Source organism: Panthera pardus, unplaced genomic scaffold, assembly GCF_024362965.1.
Source record: "Panthera pardus isolate Hobbes unplaced genomic scaffold, ASM2436296v1 HiC_scaffold_16, whole genome shotgun sequence".
NCBI classification, from domain to species: domain Eukaryota; kingdom Metazoa; phylum Chordata; class Mammalia; order Carnivora; family Felidae; genus Panthera; species Panthera pardus.
The window spans coordinates 125,924,802-125,942,687 of record NW_026526721.1 but is presented as its reverse complement, the minus strand read 5'-3'; the positions used below and the strand labels follow the sequence as shown (position 1 = coordinate 125,942,687).

Below are 17,886 nucleotides of genomic sequence, written 5' to 3'. Positions count from 1 at the left end.
CCCAAAATAACATTAAGTGATCAAACTGAGATTGGAACCTGACTTTTCCAAAGCCCATGCTCTCAGGCTGTAAACCACTTAACCATTATTCCAGATGGCCTCCATTATAGTACAAGCTCGGTAGGAAGGGGCTAGATATTTATTGAATGAGTCTCAGTTCAGACCTCTTGAACTTACTCCCAGATCTGCACTGAGAAGAAAATGTCTTTCACTCTTGACAGGAAATAAGCACAACATCTGACACTGCATTGCTAGAATTAGCTTTTGAGAATTTTGGTCCAGTAATGGAGGCTCAACCATCAACCCTTAAAGCAAAGTTACCCTCCCTTCTGCCTCCTTATCCAACAGATGCCAGTTACACTGAGGCCTCAAGGAGATGGGGAGAAGAGTGGAAACAAAGTATAGAATGGGGTATTTCTGCAAAATGATGTTGTAAATAATGGTTGATAGGATCATGAATTGGTACTCAAGAAGTTTTCTAAACATCAGCTAGGCTTTTTGTTTGTTGGTTTAATATTCTCTACCCTCTATTCAAAAATGTTTTAGAGTTGAATAGGTACCACCTCTACTATTGGGTATACCTGTCTCACCATAGGTTACATTAGCCAGCCTTGGTACCTTTTTGATGAAAGAACTATTATGTTCAGGAATTTCTGCACAGATCCTCTGTAAAAAGTCCTTGCAAATGGTAAGGTTTTAATAAGCTGGTGATGCCAAATACTGTAACAAACATTGGTAATAACGATCATGTAGATTTCTCTGGGCCTAGATGTAGCCTCAGCATATTATTTATCAATACTTCAAGCAGCCATCATTCCCACTAGATATAATATTGTCATCCCTGCTTAAGGCCACCGTCAAGAATAGCCTGGAAAATAATGGAACTCAGGGGATTCCAAGAACTTCTAAGGGGAGTAGGCAGAGGGAATATGCTGGGGAGTTCTGTAAAGAACGGAAGGAAATCCGTCAATAGGCTTTAACCTACTCTATGTACACACTTGCACATCTAAATGTACTTCTTGGAAACCAAAGAAGCTATAAAGCAATTTGAGCTGAACGTTCCCCACTCTGCATGAAAGCCACTTCAATGAAGGCAGTCTATAATATAAAGTTGTACTTTATCGACCTCACACCCTCCCTAACCTAGTCGCCTCCATAATGCTCTCATTCATACCAACGCTCCTAGGGAAAGCTAGATACAGCACTGAAATTTTCAACAAATCCTAACATGAACTTGGGCTTTAAGGAACACAGAAAGTATGTTTTCTATTCTAGATGAAAGCATGGTCTCCTCCAGCATGGTTCAGTTGTTCACAACTGTCATTTAGCAACTGAGGGTACTTTTGCAAGCTGGTAGTTTCCAGTGTCTAGTTTGCCATATTGACTTCTACCCAAACAATGAAGTTTTTTTTGTTTTTTTTTCAATCGGTAACTCACTTTTGTTTGTTCTTTCAGCTCCTTTGAAGATTATGAAACGGAAGAACCTGTCTCTCCCTCTGAAATTGGAAACAAAGGCAATAAAAGTCAAATAGTAACCTCAAGCCTTTCAGAGAAATGTGGAAAGCTTCAGTCAGTGGATGAAGAATAGCTGCCAAGATCTACATGAAAGAGATATGTATTTTAAATCTTTTTCTTGTGGAGATGCTCCAGTTTGCATACTGCTTTTTAAAGGCTTTGATTTCTGCAAGTGTGTATCTGCACTAGGAACTTTAAGACATTAAGCAATAGATCTGGATACACATGCTCAATTTGGGGGACTCCTCCAGTTTGCCTCGAACCCCTTACAAACCTTTTTCTCCAAACAAATACAGTGATATACATCACCTTCCAAAGTCTGTGAATCCGCACTCTTCACCCCTGAATGTACCAGCGATCTCTTGGGGACAGTGCCAAGTACAATTCTCTGCACAAAAGCAGGAGTTGCCTCTGTTGTCCAGCATCCCTGAGGTCCCTCAGGGCTCCTATGGAGCCCAGAAGAAGCCTTCCCTTGCAGAAAACTTGAGTCAGAAAAACTCTGGAACTTGAGAAAGCAGTTAAAAGGCCTCCAGAAGTGACTTACCCCTGGTAATAAAAGCACTGCCAGAACATCTCAGACTTTTTAATATGTGTACTGGAGTTCAAAGATCTTGAACTTATTACTTGGTTTAACGTAATTTCACAATGACCTGCCAAACTGCTAGTCACTTTACATCCTCAGGTATTGTAACCACTGGGCCTTCCAACCTTGCTGGCAAGCTCTGCATAATCTCTCCCCATCCTGACTGTGGATCTTATATAAAATAGGATGAAAAACACTTCTAAGTACAGGATTTGACTCATACTTGAAAAAATTTCCTTTTATCTAACATTTGTGGAGAATTACTGAATGACTTATTAATCTTCAAATTAGTTGATGCCCCCCATCTACATTTCCTATCAAAAGGCCTACTTGAAGACTTAGTGATATATGAAAATTTTTACTAGATGTATTCATCACTGAATATTACACTAAGCCAACAGTAAAGGCCTCAATCTAAACATTATCCATTCATGTTGAAAACAAACTATTTCAAATATTCCATCACCTCAATATTTAGCACAAAAATGGAAGAAAACCATAATGCCACCCATAAAGGAAACCAGTTTCATCTTTACTATATAGTAGATGTGTTCATTACAGAATTCTACCTTTTTTTTTAGCAAGCCACAATGCAGCCAAATCCTGCAATATCCTTAAAAACTGAAAATAATTTATTTAAAAGGATGGAAATTTCTAATAGCGTAAGTGAAAGAAACCCCCGAGAAACTTTTTAACAACTATCTCTGTCAAAGTCATCACCTTTTCCCTGGGTTTTCTGCTTTAACCACAGTCCTGAATGTCAGAATAGCTTCCCTTGCCACCCTGCTTTGGTTCCCCCTTACTGGTATGAAAGTCAAACAATGAAATAAACTTTGGGCTATGGTAGGCAAAAAGTAGAGATAAGGGCAATTTAGGAAATGCACCATCAACCGAAAGTTATTTTACTGATACAGTTTGCTGTTATTTTACCTTTTATGATCAGAACTAATCTTCCATTTAACTGTTACAGAAAGCATAAATATTAAAATTTGGTATCTAACAGTTCACAAAGAACTAAAAGCTTAAAAATGACTAAATTTTTAGGAAAAATTATATGCAGTAACTTAAATAGACTAGTAAATTAGGATTAAAAGTTTATGTATTTGTGATACATGAACTTTACCATCTATCTCATCCACCCTTTTACCAGGGAGAGAAAGCAATTTTATTTCACATAAAATATTAAAAATAATTTTTAATTAGCCAAGATAGGATTTAAAGGTTTTATTATCCATAATGGTCTAAAATATTTCTAAGCCTCAACAAAAAGTAAAAAAATTCAATATACATTTTTTTTTTTTTAATACTATTTGGCTTTTTACCTCTGTACCTTGTGTCTCCTTACTGAAATCCTCTTGCTTTTACTTTGGTCTGTACTTTGTTTCAAAAGTCTGTAATTATAAAAAGTAACAGCTAACAGTATCATTCCATTTAAGATAAAGCTATTTTAATTTAGGTTACCCAAAGTAACGTATTTTCAGACAGAAGCGTTTTACTGTACTCCTAAGAGTTGAATGTAAGAAATGTGAATTCTGAGAACTAGGACAGTATATATATGACTTTCTGGTAAAGATTTCACTAAATATAATCATTACTGCCCAACTGGAAATTTCAAGTTTTTACAATATCTCTGACTCCTTGATAAAAACTGAAGGTTATCATGGTCTTAATGCTAGTCAATTAAAATGAATTTCATAACATTAATTGCCGAGGTAATCAAACTAATGAAATTCCGTGTATTTTCTCTGCATCTTATCTATGTCACCGTGTCAAAGTATTTATAAAATTCTAGAATCTAATGAGGTAAGGCATTTGCTCAGTTTTTGGAAATGTTAAAGTGTGTTTGGGTGGAGAAACCTGCATGACTTGTTTTTGTTTTTCCCTTTTTGCAAAACTAAATAAAGACAAGTTGTCAAATATGAACCATGTTCACGAAGATAATCACTACACACTTTTGGTTTTATTCACCCTTGCAACTCATTTTTATGTTTGAGAGAGTAACACTGTAAATTTGAGTTTCAAAGAATAACTCTGAACCCCTGGGGAAAACTATAAAGAAAGATTTAGAAGGATAACACCTCATAACTGAGAAGGGATTTCCTCTGGAGAGGAATAAGGAAGAGGACTAGATATTGGGAATAAGAGGTTTACAAGGATCAAAAACTTTAGCCTTGTATATAATGTATTCTTTTTAAAAAACTGTAACTAAAACTTTTTTAGAAAGGAGGGAGAAAAGTTAAAATATCATCCAAGTATTAGATTCCAACACTATACTTTGAACTCAGTATTCTCTAAAGCATTTTTGTATTTGTCACCTATGATACGGGAAAGAAAATTTTATTTTTCATCTGTTATAAGACTTTTCTTCAAGGTCACCACAGAATTGTTTCAAGAATACTAAGAACAGAGTGAAATAAAAGAAATTCTTTATCCTAGATCCATATTATAGCTCTGCACAGAAATGTAGACTTAATGAAGCTAACCAAAAAGATAAATCACCAGCTATAAAAATTCTCTACCAAATAAGGTGAAAGATCATTTGATTACGTACATTAATAACAAAGACTCAAAGAACAAATGAAGATGTGTCATATTAAAAGCTGTTATTGTTTTGGTGGTTTCAAATCCTGATAAAGTAAATCCAGTTACTTCAGTAATAATTTCTTAATCATCCCTAGTTAGCCACTGGTCAGCATTCCTAAATAACTCATGATATAAAGAAAAACAATATAAAAATCAAGGCACTGTAATTATTCTTCCCCAGATGTATATAATATAGGCCATTCAGAGCATGCTATCCCAAACTCCTCAGTATTCTACAACATAGAATTAGAAAACTAACATTTATTGATAGAATTAAGGTGTAATACAGGTTTCCAAAAATGTGGCAGTGAGAATACCAGCATAAAAAAGAGAAACTTGTGCTAAAAACAACCTGAATTCATCATTGGCAATATTACATAACAATCAAGGCCCTCACATACTAATGATTTCCGCTTTGTCTATATTGCCAACCTCCCATGCATCAAAAAACACAAAACTAAAATTATCAAACTTGGGAAGCAATAAAGTATTCTATGAATTTTAAGATCATAATATTAGGAAAGTTTGGGAGATTTGCAAAATATATCCTAATCATCCATGTGTACAATCTCAGTTCTAGTCATTTTTGCAGTGATCATTAGTGAATAAAGAACAGATTTACAAGTTTATATAGCAGGGCATCTGAGTTCAACACAAAACTGTTACAAACTTTAGGCAAATACATGTTGCATAAGACACTGCTAACACTTAGAGGAATTAAATAAAATTCCAAAACTTGGAAAGCAAATAAAGACAAGACAACTAAGAAGCATTTTCCACCATTTACTCTTGTTATCAAAAATAGTTCAACTCTTCTTGCAAAACAAAAACAAAATAGTACATACTGGACACATACATCACATTTTTCTTCCTATGGCTTTAGCCCACCCCCACCCCACCAAAAGAGACAAAAAAAAAAAAAAAAAAAAAAAAAAAAAAAAAAGGCCCAACAACAACAAAAACAACTCTACCTGACCACATTCACAGAAAATGACACCAGGATACACTACAAAACAGAAGGAGGTGTCATCTGCTCTGTGTCCAAAGGTTTCTTCTCCATGTCTTGTACTAGGTGAGTAACCATCATTGAACATGCTGTGTGCCAAATCAAAACATAACTTCAACATGTCAGATCTCATCAGAGATGGTGAACGTAGTAGAAATTGGAAATTTTCCAGCAGTATTTTTCTTTAAATAAGCACTGTCAAAGCAGCAATTCTTCTTTTAAATCATAAGGTCATTTCTTTACAACCTAGTCAGTCCTTGTTTTGTTTGGGCTGTGCTCTTTTCAAGCAACTGACTAGATTTCCCTTCAACAGAATGTTTGTACTTGTCTCCCCCATAAAAATTAAAGGGAAGACATGCATTTAAACTGAAACACAGTTTGTGCTTTACATGCAAAAGAGCATTCTAAAAAAAAAAAAACCTCCTAGCTTCAAACCTACCTAAATGCACAGGCTTCATAAAAAGGCATTTTTATTTGGCCTCTATAAAGAAGCCTTCATAACAAATAGCACCGAAAGAGAAAGAAAAGAGAAGGAGCATATTCAAAATAAAGGATGAAACTATCAGAGGAACAAAAAAAAAAAAAAAAAAATCAAAGAAGTGGCCAATAGCAATAAATACAATGCATAAATCTGGTTAAGTTTTGGGGCATTATTCCAAAATTATTTTAAATAAATCCCAACTTCTAAATAAAAATTTTTATAATTTTTTTTAAAATTCTGTCACATTTTATAATCTAAATTCAATTACCTTCAGAATAAAACTGCTCTTCTCCACTTCATTTATCTAATCATAACATTGCTAAAAGTGAAGGAAGGATTTCAAATTTTTTCCTAGAAATGAGTCAGACGTTAACTATAAAAGGGACTCAATTCAGAAGAGTTCTATAGCATAAACAGCTAAACATCTGCAGTCTGACAGAATTTCAGTTTGTTCACTTTTTAAAAGACAGATTTCAACATTCTAATGAGGGGCAAATTTTCTTTCATAATACTGCTGATTTAAGAACTGCTACATACACCAGTAGCCAATTTTCATGATCAGAAATGGTATTACATCAGCACAAAGGTTGAGCTGGACACATCAGCTTTTCAACAGGAGAAACATCAATAGCATCTGAAGGCAGCACTGAGTCTCCTGAACAAACTAATGGCTACTTTTTCACAAAATATTAGCACAATCTTTATGGACTGACTAGATACCACTTCCTTACACTTTAATCATAAACTTTGATTATGCACAAAGCATGACCATAAACAATGAGGTTAATGTTATTTTCCTTGCCAAAGTTCATTTTGTATAAATCAGTTGCATCAGCATTTGTTCTCAAACTATGAGGTTCTGTAAGAACTAAGGACATATAGTTGTAGGGTTACTCCTCCATTATCTGCAAACTATTTCCCCGACACTAACACATATAACTTAGCAATGAAAACACTTGATACAAGTGATCTATATGCAGGAGCTCCGGCAAGTTAAACCAACAAAACCATAGCTGCCGTAAAACTGTAGCTATTTCCCTACCAGAGGTAGGTTTAAAGACCCACTGATTTAACAGTCGAATCTCATGTCTATAGCTTCATCCAAACTTTTATCATCATGTGTACTGGCAGCTAAAAACGTTGTTACTGGGGACCCTGTGACATTAATTACACTGGTGCTGGTACTAGCATTGCGTACAGCAATGCTAGTCACATTAATGCCCAAAGTGAGCCTGGTCTGCTCCAAGGCCTTTTCTGGCACAGCAAATGCCTCCAGCTTCTTCTCCCCATTGGCCATATAGGAGTTTTGGCAGCCACGACATATACAATCTAAGCAGGCTTTGCGGTTAGAGTAGCAAGGGCAGCGTTGGCCGCGGCATGTAAGAACACTTGGATTTTGAGTAGCACGCCCACATTTACACCCTTTCTTTTCCTGGGGTTTTTTATACACAGTCTTGGTAGGACTTCCTGGCATAAAATGGTGACTAGGAATCTTTTCCTTTACTGTTTTGTCTTTTTTAAGAATACCTGGCTTGGTTTTAGAGTGAGATTTCTTGGATCCATGTTCATGACTCTTTTTCATGCTTTTAGTAGATAAAAGTACAGTTTTGCTGATTTTGGGTGTTGTGCCTCCATTGGGAACAGTTGCTATAGGTTGAAGAGAAATTTTGCTCTCTCGTTTCACTGTCACAGGAGCAGATGCCCCCAACGTTGGGCCTCGGATAATAGTAGAAATTGGAAGTGGCTGAACCTTCTCACTGTCACTTTCTGATCTGGATCGTTTTCTATTCAATTTTGCTACTTTCGGAGTTGCTGCCGTACATGATAACCCATGAAGTGCAGGGCTGGTGGACATAAAAACATTATGGCTAAGAGACTGGGAAGAAAGCTGCAGAAAAGGTCCATTGGATACAGTGGCTTCCAAGTTGGGCTGCAAATTAGGGCAACAAACCTCTGTATTTGAAACAGTTTCTAAGCTGCGAAGCACTTCCTCAACACTCAGTAATAAAGAATCACCGGGTTTTATATCTTCACTGAAACTGCAGATATCAATGCCTGTGGAGCATAAGTCAGTGGCTACTGTGTCACAGACAGGTGGCAAGCTGTCGGACAGATCCTCAGTTTTTATGTCAACAGTGTTACATACATCAATTGTGTTTGAATGTTCAGGTGAAGGAATATTTATACCAAATCTATCTATCGAAAGCCCATTATAAGTAGGCAAACCATTGATAACAGAACTGCCAATAGCAATGCTGAGGGTGCTTTCAGATATTGGAGATAAACTAGCTTGAGGATCAGCTGTGGGTTCTGAGGTCGAAGGTAAAGGGGAATGTGTTAAACACAAAGTAAAGGATGAATCTGAGGGTTTTTCTGTCTCCTCACAAAACAATGATCCATCATTAAGCAAAGCCAAAATATCAGAAGAACAGTCGACCGCTTCTATTATATCCCGTGCCAATGTAGTCTGTGTTATATATTCACATAGTTTTTTGTAGCAGTTCACTAGGATGCTTAACTGCTTGTTTTCCTCAAATTGCTCATAGTCTTTGCACCAGCTACATGAAGGTTTCATCATCATTTTCTTGCCTTTACAAGGTTTGCAGACATAATGTTGGCAGGTGGAGTTGGTGGGTGCAATAGGATCTTGTAGCAAATGTCCTAAGAGGGAAAAAGGAGGAAAGCAAAGATTTTAGTAAAACAAACTTATGACTTCGTATACTGAAGTTAAGATGAGATTTTAAGTAATCTATTGAGATGGGTTAAACTCACCAGACCAGGTAACAAAAAACAGATCTTACAGGAAATGGAAAAATACTCAATAGTGTACTTCACTTCCATGCCATATTCCCCATTCCTTTATCTCAAACCAGAATCTTCCTTGATTCTATGTTTCTCTCCCAAACAGTATGTTCTGGTCCACTTTCTTATGCTCTTCTCCAAAGGCTATAAAGAGGTGAAGATCAGTCACCAAAAGCACAAACTAAGCTTAAAACCCTTGGAACTTCAACCTAATGCAACACAATAATGCTACAACGTACTGAACAAAATCATACTGTTTATTTTGTATTAAACATTGGGAAAGAGAGACACTTAGTCCCCACCCTCATTAAACTCTGTTGAAGGGTATTAGTCAGTACCAAGGCATCTTCACCCAAAAAAGTATAATTTCAAACCATTTTACATTATATACACTAATCATAAACTAAGAAAAGATTAAAATATAGTTAAGATGAAAAAGAACTATGTTCATGTATCAAAAGAAAAAAGGAAGTACTACACTAAACTCAAATTGTTCTCCTACAGAAAATCAAAATACAGTGACAAAAAAAAATTGTTTAAATGTTTCAAAAGGAAAAAAGGGGCATATTACCTGACTCAAATTCTTCTGACAAAATACAAACGATCCTAGTCATAAACCACAAATATCTGAAGTAAAGCAGTATCGTATAAAAGTGAAAATAGTCTTCCAACCAGATATAACTCCCAAATTAAAAATGACCTGTGTAGGTTGTGTGTCAGGAAGGGGAAAGCAACTAGATTCAGTCCCTATTTCCATCCTACTCCTCAAAGAAGCAATGTGCTTGGTCCTCAATTCAGGACAAATAGTTAGCAATAAAATCAAAGCAGCACCTATTTTCTCATACAAACTATGTAATTTAAGACTCAGGCATAGGAAAGAAGGTACTTTGAATCATAGGCAAGTGGAATCAGCAAACCTTCTCCCTTAAAAGCAATTATAAACCTGAAAATTTTTTTACAAAATGAGTCATTTTCATTTCCAAAGACATAAAATTATTTGAGAAGCATTTATGTTTGAAAAATGCTTGATTTTTATACTAATATGGATGTAAATTTAAAAAAATAAAATTTAAAAAAAGTTAAAATATTAAAAAATTTTTAAAAATAAAACAAAATAAATAAAGTAAAATAAAATAAAATAAGCTTGATTTCAACTAACAACATTGAGAATCTGTGGTGTTCTGGTCTGGGGCTGCCCAGTTCTCCCTGACCACCACCCAGCTCCATCAGTGTTACCCTATGAGGACCAGAAGCTGCTGTGATGGCAGGGGACTCACTCCATTTTTAGTGCAGAGGATAAAGCCAAGACCCAGAGACATGATCACTCAAAGTGACTTCTCGGAAGCTACTCAGCTGGAGAAGGCAAACAGCACAGTTCTTAGCAGCCTGAGGCTGCATAAGCCCAGGTTAAACACAAGATGAAAATTCACCCCGGAGCGCCTGGGTGGCTCAGATGGTTAAGCGTCCGACTTTGGCTCAGGTCATGATCTTGCAGTTTGTGGGTTTGAACCCCACGCTGGGCTCTGTGCTGACACCTCGGAGCCTGGAGCCTGCTTCAGATTCTGTGTGTCTCTCTCTCTGCCCCTCCCCTGCTCATGCTCTGTCTCGGTCTCTCAAAAATGAATAAATGTTTAAAAAAAAAGTTAAAAAAAAAAAAAGAAAATTCATCCCAAGTTGATCTATAAATTCAATGTAATCCTTATGAGAATCTCAGGTGAGTTGTTTCGTTTTGTTTTTTAATTGACAGATTGTTTCTAAAATTCTTAGGGAATCAGAGGACCTGGGATAGCCAGAACAATTTTTTAAAACAGCAAAGTCAGAAGACTTATTCTATCAAATTCCAAAATCATCTTTAAAGCTACAGTAATCAAAACAATGTGGTAGTGCCAAAAGGATAAGCATATAAATCAATGGAAAAGAGAGTCCAGAATGAAAATTCTTACATTTATAGTCAACTGATTTGTGCAACGAGCGCCCAGATAATTCAAAAGGGAGAGTATTTTCCACACATCACGTGGGACAATTCAATACTCAAATGCCAAAAACAAAAACCAACAACTGTTCAGATCCTTATCTTACAACACACACAAATATTAACTCAAAATGGATCACAAAACCTAAACGTAAGACCTAAAATTCTAGAAGAAAAACACAGGAGAAAATCATAACTTTGGGTTGGGCAAAGTGTTAGATGTGACATCAATACACAATCTTCAAAAGGGAAAAAAATATAAAATGGATTTGCACAAAATTAAAAATATGTGCTTCAAAAGACACCATTAAGAAAATGAAGATAATCCACAGACTGAAAACGTATTTGTAAATGTATTTGTAAATACATTTGTATTTGTATATACAAAATACATTTGTATTTGTATATACAAAAAAGTATTTGTAAAGTTGAAAAAGTAAATGATAAGGGGCTTATAACATATTAAAACATTTCATACAAATGAGTAAAAAGACAACTCTATATTAAACATGGGCAAAAGATTTAAAGAAACATTTCACCAAAAAAAATGAATGTCTAATAAGCACATGAACACATTCTCAGTATCATTAAAAGTAAAACCTTACCACACTGCTACACACCTATTAGAAAGGATAAATTCAAAATGACAGAAAGTACACCAACAGTTGGCAGAGATGTGGAGACACTAGAACCCTTCTGTATTGCTGGTGAGAATGTAAAGTATAAATCACATTGAAAAACAGTCTGGTAGTTTCTTTAAAAAGTTAAACATACATTTTACCATATAAACCAGGAATTCTGCTCCTAGGAACCTTCTCAAAGAGAAATGAAAATATACATCCATATAAATGTGAATATGCAAAGCTGCATTACTCACAATAGACAAAAACTGGAAACAATCCAAATGTCCATCAACTGGTAAGATAAACAAAATGTATATATTCATACAACAGAATACTGTTCAGCAATTAAAAGAACCACTGGTATACATGCTACAACATGATTAACTTTAAAAACATGCTAAGTGAAAGAAGCCAGATGTAAAATAGTACATTACTGTATTATTTCATTTATATAAAATATCTAGAAATAACAGAAAAGTGGACAGTGGCTGCCTAGGGCTGGGACCAGGAACCAGGATTAACTGTAAATGGGCACAATGGAACTTTTTGGCCGTGATGAAAATGTTCTAATATCCTGGCAGGGTGATGGTTGCACAACTCTAAAATTAAAAAAACAAAAACAAAAACAAAAAAAACAAAGCACCAGTAGTTATGAAATCCAACCTTCCACTCAATATAAGACTTCTTAGAATAAATACCCTTGAATTTATTTAAGGTAGGATGGGGAAGATATGAATATAGAGATACATATGTATATGCTTAAAAGAATAAGCTGTAAGGTTAAAAGAATACCCTACTTATTGGAGAGAATGAACAAAGCAAACAGGGAAAGAACTACACTATTCTGGGTTTAACCTGTTTTGTAGCTTTTAACTTTCAAACCATGTAAATGTTTTACATAATTATATAACAAACTATTTTTTTTTTTTTATGTTTATTTATTTTTGAGAGAGAGCGGGAGACAGACTTCTTCAATGCAGGTTCTGCAATATCAGTGCAAAACCCAACATGGGTAAGAACCAATGTGGGTAAGAACCCACGAACCATGAGATCATGACCTGAGCCAAAGTCAGACACTCAACCAAGGCCACCCAGGTACCCCACAAACTAAAATTTTAAAAGAAATCCCTAAAAATGAAAAACAAGTAATTATAATTTTATACCAAATTGATGGTATAACCATTCAAAGATTAACTATTTTAAATGACTTTGTAACACAGAAAATTGACTAATCCTAGCATCCTTGTTTTGTTTTTTCAGTAATCGCAATGTTGGTAAGTGTCAGTAGTTACTGTGAAAGTGTTGATGTCTACTGTAGGATAAAGTAAATGTGGATATCCTTGAAAGTCTGTTTTTTGTGGTTTTTGTAGTAGGAAGAAGTCAGAAGATAGAAAAAGTTAAGCAGAAAATCCTGTAGTTCTGAATTTCAATTGACTTATCAGTATAAATTCATGTTTTCTTCTTAAATATGGAGATTTCCTAGCACTACACACTGAAAAGGCCTGGAAGCAAGGGACTAACCCCAGTAGCAATAAACTCAGATAATGGTACTGAAAAACAATTTCCTATTCAAAGGAATCAGGGCTTCTTGGACAAATAACTGTTTCCAGAACTGTGACATAAATTAGACAAGATGAATTTTGATTACCTTGTTACTAGAAAGCAAGGAAATTATCAAAGATCATAACTGTGTTAAAGGGACTCAGGAGCAAACCTGAAGAGGTTCCTGCTGACCAAACATGAACAAATCTGAACATGCATAAATAAAATGGAATGAAGCATATCTAAAAAGTTCAAATCTCTGAGTTCATGGATGGATTTAAGGGAGGGAGGGAGGGAGGGAGGGAGGGAAGAAGAAAAGAAGGAAGGAAGAAAGGAAAACTCAGTTTCAGGATGCTAGTGAACCAGCTCATACTTTCAAAAGTGGTAAATAAAGAGCAAGCATTCTTCAAGTATTCTGACTTAACTATATATCAACTACACTACCAAGTAACCCAATCATAGATGAAAAGTTTCTCTTTACAGGAATAATTGCAGCTAATAAATGAAGAACACATGATATAATTTGAATGTCATCATTTTGTAACCCCTAATAATATGCAAACTGTACAAGCTAAGTGGTAAGGACTGCCTTCATTCTATCACTGATCTTTACAACAGTCACTTCAATCAAAACTCCCCCTGAAATACCAAACACCTTAAAGGATTTATACCTTACACATCTTTGTATCCCTTTCTGAGGTATTAAGAGAGTATGTCTAATACTGAGAACTGAAAATAGACTAGAAAGCATCCAAAAACTCTGATTCAGTATTCCACCACCACTGAGTTCTTAAGAATCTCCATTACCTGGTTTCGTATTACCTACTGGATTGTCCAATCATTCCCCAACAGAAATACTTTGATCTGTAACGTACCATTAAAGATGCCTTTAGGCAATCTTGTTTTATGCACTCAGCTAATCATCCTAACTCCCAAAAGCTTCCCAGAGGGTTCTTTACACTTCACAACAAAGGCAGCTCCAGCAATAGGAGGAAGAATTGAAAAAGATTCAGGGGGTTCTTAGAGCTAGGTAAGTGTTACCCATATACCTATTATATGCCCCCAAGGAAACTCCTCCCCACCATCCAAAAAAAGAAATGTTAGATAACACTTCTACAACTGTAAAAATACATCTAACATAGAAAATAAAATGGATGGGCATTATGAATCAAGGGGAAATGTATCACTCCCTGCAGACTCTACTATAAAAACTGAGGAGGAGGGACACCTGAGTGGCTCCAGTTGGTTAAGGATCTGACTCTTGATGCTCAGGTAATGATCTCACGGTTCGTAGGTTTGAGCCCCACAGCGGGCTCTGCACTGACAGCACGGGGGAGCCTGCTTGGGATTCTCTCACTCTCTCTGTGCACCTCCCTGGCTCGTGCACACTTGTGCTCTTTCTCTCTCAAAATAAATAAACTTGGAGTGCCTGGGTGGCTCAGTCGGTTAAGCGTTCAACTTCAGCTCAGGTCATGATCTCATGGTTCGTGGGTTCAAGCCCTGTGTCAGGCTCTGTGCTGACAGCCCAGAACCTGGAGTCTGCTTCAGAGAGCCTCTCTCTCTTCCCCTCCCCCACTCACACTGCCTCTCTCTCAAAAATAAACAATTTTTTTTAATAAACAAAGTTAAAAATTTTTTCTAAGTTTAAAAAAAACCGGGGAGAATTTGCAAAGTTTAATTTTAGCTTTGATCATATTCCACGTAGTTTCACATTCAAGTGCAAAAAATAACTTGCTCAAAAAAACACATCTGATTTCAAAAAATGTATTGTTCGTGATAGAAAAATTTCTCACTGCATTGCCTTGAATCCTGAACCTGCAATATATCACAGGAAATATTTCCTTTACATAATACAAGTTGTCTAGTAACTAAATGAATTTGATAATATGTGCTCTGTTTTAAACATTAAATGATGCTATACTGACCCCAAAAGACTAACGACTCAATACTCATTTTTTACTTCTCAACTAAAAAAAGTTACTAATTGTTTATCTGTTCTCCCTCTTATTAACTGTTCCCATCCCCAAATCAGCCAATTATAATTTGAAACTAAGTCTTAGTTTTAGATTACCACAATGGCAATTCTAGGAATTTCTAGGAATACAGAACTGCAGGTAATTAATTTACTAATATACGTAATACCAGATTTTTTAATGTTCTTAATTTTGTGAAACTTTTTATTACAATAAAATTTTCAGACAAAATCAGAAAATAGTACAATTACCCCTCATATATTACCACCCAAATTTAATAATTATCCAGATTATGCTACATTTGCTTCATATACCCTTTTGTTAAGTATTTCAAACAAGTCCCAGATCGTTAATTCACTTCTCTATATATAAACATCAGTATTAATCACTACAAAATACTTTTTCTTCTAAGCTGCAATGCCATTATCACACCTAAATCAACAATCTAAGTAATTTTTAAGCCATACTTAGCTTTGAGAAAAAACTTTTAAAGCACTAGAAAAGGGCTTTAATTCAGCCATCAAAACATATTTCATAGGGGCGCCTGGGTGGCTCAGTCGGTTAAGCATCTGACTTCGGCTCAGGTCATAATCTCGCAGTCCGTGAGTTCGAGCCCCCCATCAGGCTCTGTGCTGACAGCTCGGAGCCTGGAGCCTGTTTCGGATTCTGTGTCTCCCTCTCTCTGACCCTCCCCCGTTCATGTTCTGTCTCTCTCTGTCTCAAAAATAAACGCTAAAAAAAAATTTTTTAAACAGATTTTATAAATTACACTTTTCTCAATAAACATGCTTTTTAGCCATAAAACTTTCCCACAGATTTAACATACATGACTCAAATCATTACTTTTCAGTATTAGTATATCAAAGCTAGCATTTGGATTGGTTGCCATGCATTTTATCCCTACCACTGAAGAGAATAAATGCATCAAGATTTACAGAGCAGCTAAAGTTTGAAAGACCACCACCACCAAAATAAATAAACAAATTTTAACTAGGTCCCACATCAGCTTGCCCCTTCTCCATTCAAGGAAAAGGCACTCCTCCCTGGCATAAGCAAACAAGAATATCATTAATCTCTGAGCAAACTCTTCTAAACACATAAATGATCCCAATTTTTAAAAAAGCAACTAACTGGCAATTCATTCACTTCAAAATACCACTGGTAAAAGTAGCCATACTATACATTTTATGTTGACATGCAGACTACCAAGTAAATTAGGTCTTACTCAGGTACAAAAGCAAGATCTGCTTCTCCACTTTAACTGTGACAGCACTTAACTCCACTAATATTTTCACCAGATTACTGGGGGAAATTAAGTTTAGGGAGTGCAGAGAGGGGACACAAGAAAAAGAAAAAGTGGTTATTGCTCAAATGTTTAGCAAAAGTTGTTAATGACTAAAAAATGATCCAGTGAACACTGGAACTGGCAATAACAATAAAATAAAACCTACAATGGCAAAAGCTACTACAGGTTAAAATGTAATATAAACAAATTAGACATGAACAACAGAGGGACTAAAGAATCACTGGTTCTCATTTTAGAGTTTATATGGGAAAAAAAGATCCCAATGTAAGTAATTTCTGTAAAACGAAAACTGATTTAAAAAAATGGAAAATGGTGGGGCACCTAGGTAGCTCAGTCAGTTAAGCATCTGACTCGATTTCGGCTCAGGTCATGATCTCAACTGTTTGTGGGATTGAGCCCTGCAATGGACTCTGAGCTGTCAGTGTGGAGAGCCTGCTGGGATTTACTCTCTTTCTCTCTCTCTCTCTCTCCTCCTCCTCTCCCTGCCTCCCTCCAGCATGCACTCACTCTCTCAAAATAAATAAATAAACTTAAAAAAAACAGAAAATGGTTTAAGGAATTAATCTATCTCAATGGTTTAATTTTGGCATTTGACAAAAATGGATCATATAATTCTAAGTAAAATGGCATATGCACAAAAGAGCATTTATCAGAACCAAAACATTCTGTATTTATCACCAACCCCTCTCCAGAACTCCTCCCAGAAATGCTTCTATTATAGCAACAAGGATTGCCTAATCAATAACCTCAAATAATGCAAGTAATTTTATATAAATCTTACTTGTATCTGAGATGATACTTGAGGATCAGGAAAAATTAGCCAAAGACTCACATGAACAACATCCTGAAATGCCACTATCAGAAAGTGAAAAATGCACACAGGCAGGTCATGGTTAATGATTAAAACCGTAATACCACTTCTCAAGAAGCATTCTTGGAAACTAGAATATTAAACACTCAAGGAATCCACAAGAAGACACAAATCTTACAATACTTATATACATGGGAAAATATCTGGGAAGAGGGGAAAAAAAGATCAATCTTTTTAAATAATACCTCAACCAGTTTTACCAAAATAATGAAAGAGAAAAATTAAAATAGTACAGAACCCATCAATTGTAAAACATGTGGCATTCTACAAAAGACAGGAAGCAGTTTTTTGTTTTTGCTGATAACGCAAGCAACATAAAAACAGAAGAGATACCACAAAAGATACATTCCTATACATTAACTCAGTAAAATGTTTCCCTAACAATCTAGATTTGCTTCCCAACAAATGGACCCATATCAAAACTAATTAGAAAATAAAAAGCAACCATTAACTCTTATTAGAGTTATAAAGCAAAGGGAAGAAAAGAATAAATGACAAAACTTTACTTACTAAAATGAAATCATTATATTCCACAAGATTTTCTTAAAATCATTCCTGAAGAAACTTAAGAAAAAAATAGTACTAACTGGTTATCTTAAAATACTCAAAAAAAGTAGAGTTCTTAAATA

The 17,886-nt window shown here is 35.5% G+C and overlaps 2 protein-coding genes across 6 annotated transcripts in view; one reads left to right on the top strand and one right to left on the bottom strand.

The window, feature by feature from the left end:
* Window positions 1–4,021, top strand: part of PPP2R3A (protein phosphatase 2 regulatory subunit B''alpha) — a 166,360-nt gene extending 162,339 nt beyond the window's left edge. For all 3 annotated transcript variants that reach the window (XM_053903791.1, XM_053903790.1, XM_019437213.2), the window contains one exon: window positions 1,456–4,021. In XM_053903791.1, the coding sequence (XP_053759766.1) occupies window positions 1,456–1,588 (133 nt within the window). In that variant the 3' untranslated portion in view covers window positions 1,589–4,021. The remainder of the gene's footprint in view (window positions 1–1,455) is intronic.
* Window positions 4,022–4,922: 901 nt separating this feature from the next.
* MSL2 (MSL complex subunit 2) overlaps window positions 4,923–17,886 on the bottom strand; it is a 35,380-nt gene continuing 22,416 nt past the window's right edge. For 2 of the 3 annotated variants that reach the window (XM_019437231.2, XM_019437222.2), the window contains exon 2: window positions 4,923–8,829. In XM_019437231.2, the coding sequence (XP_019292776.1) occupies window positions 7,238–8,749 (1,512 nt within the window). In that variant the 5' untranslated portion in view covers window positions 8,750–8,829 and the 3' untranslated portion in view covers window positions 4,923–7,237. Of the gene's footprint in view, window positions 8,830–8,940; window positions 9,325–17,886 lie in introns of those variants that run through there. The other variant, XM_019437239.2, reaches the window with a different exon arrangement.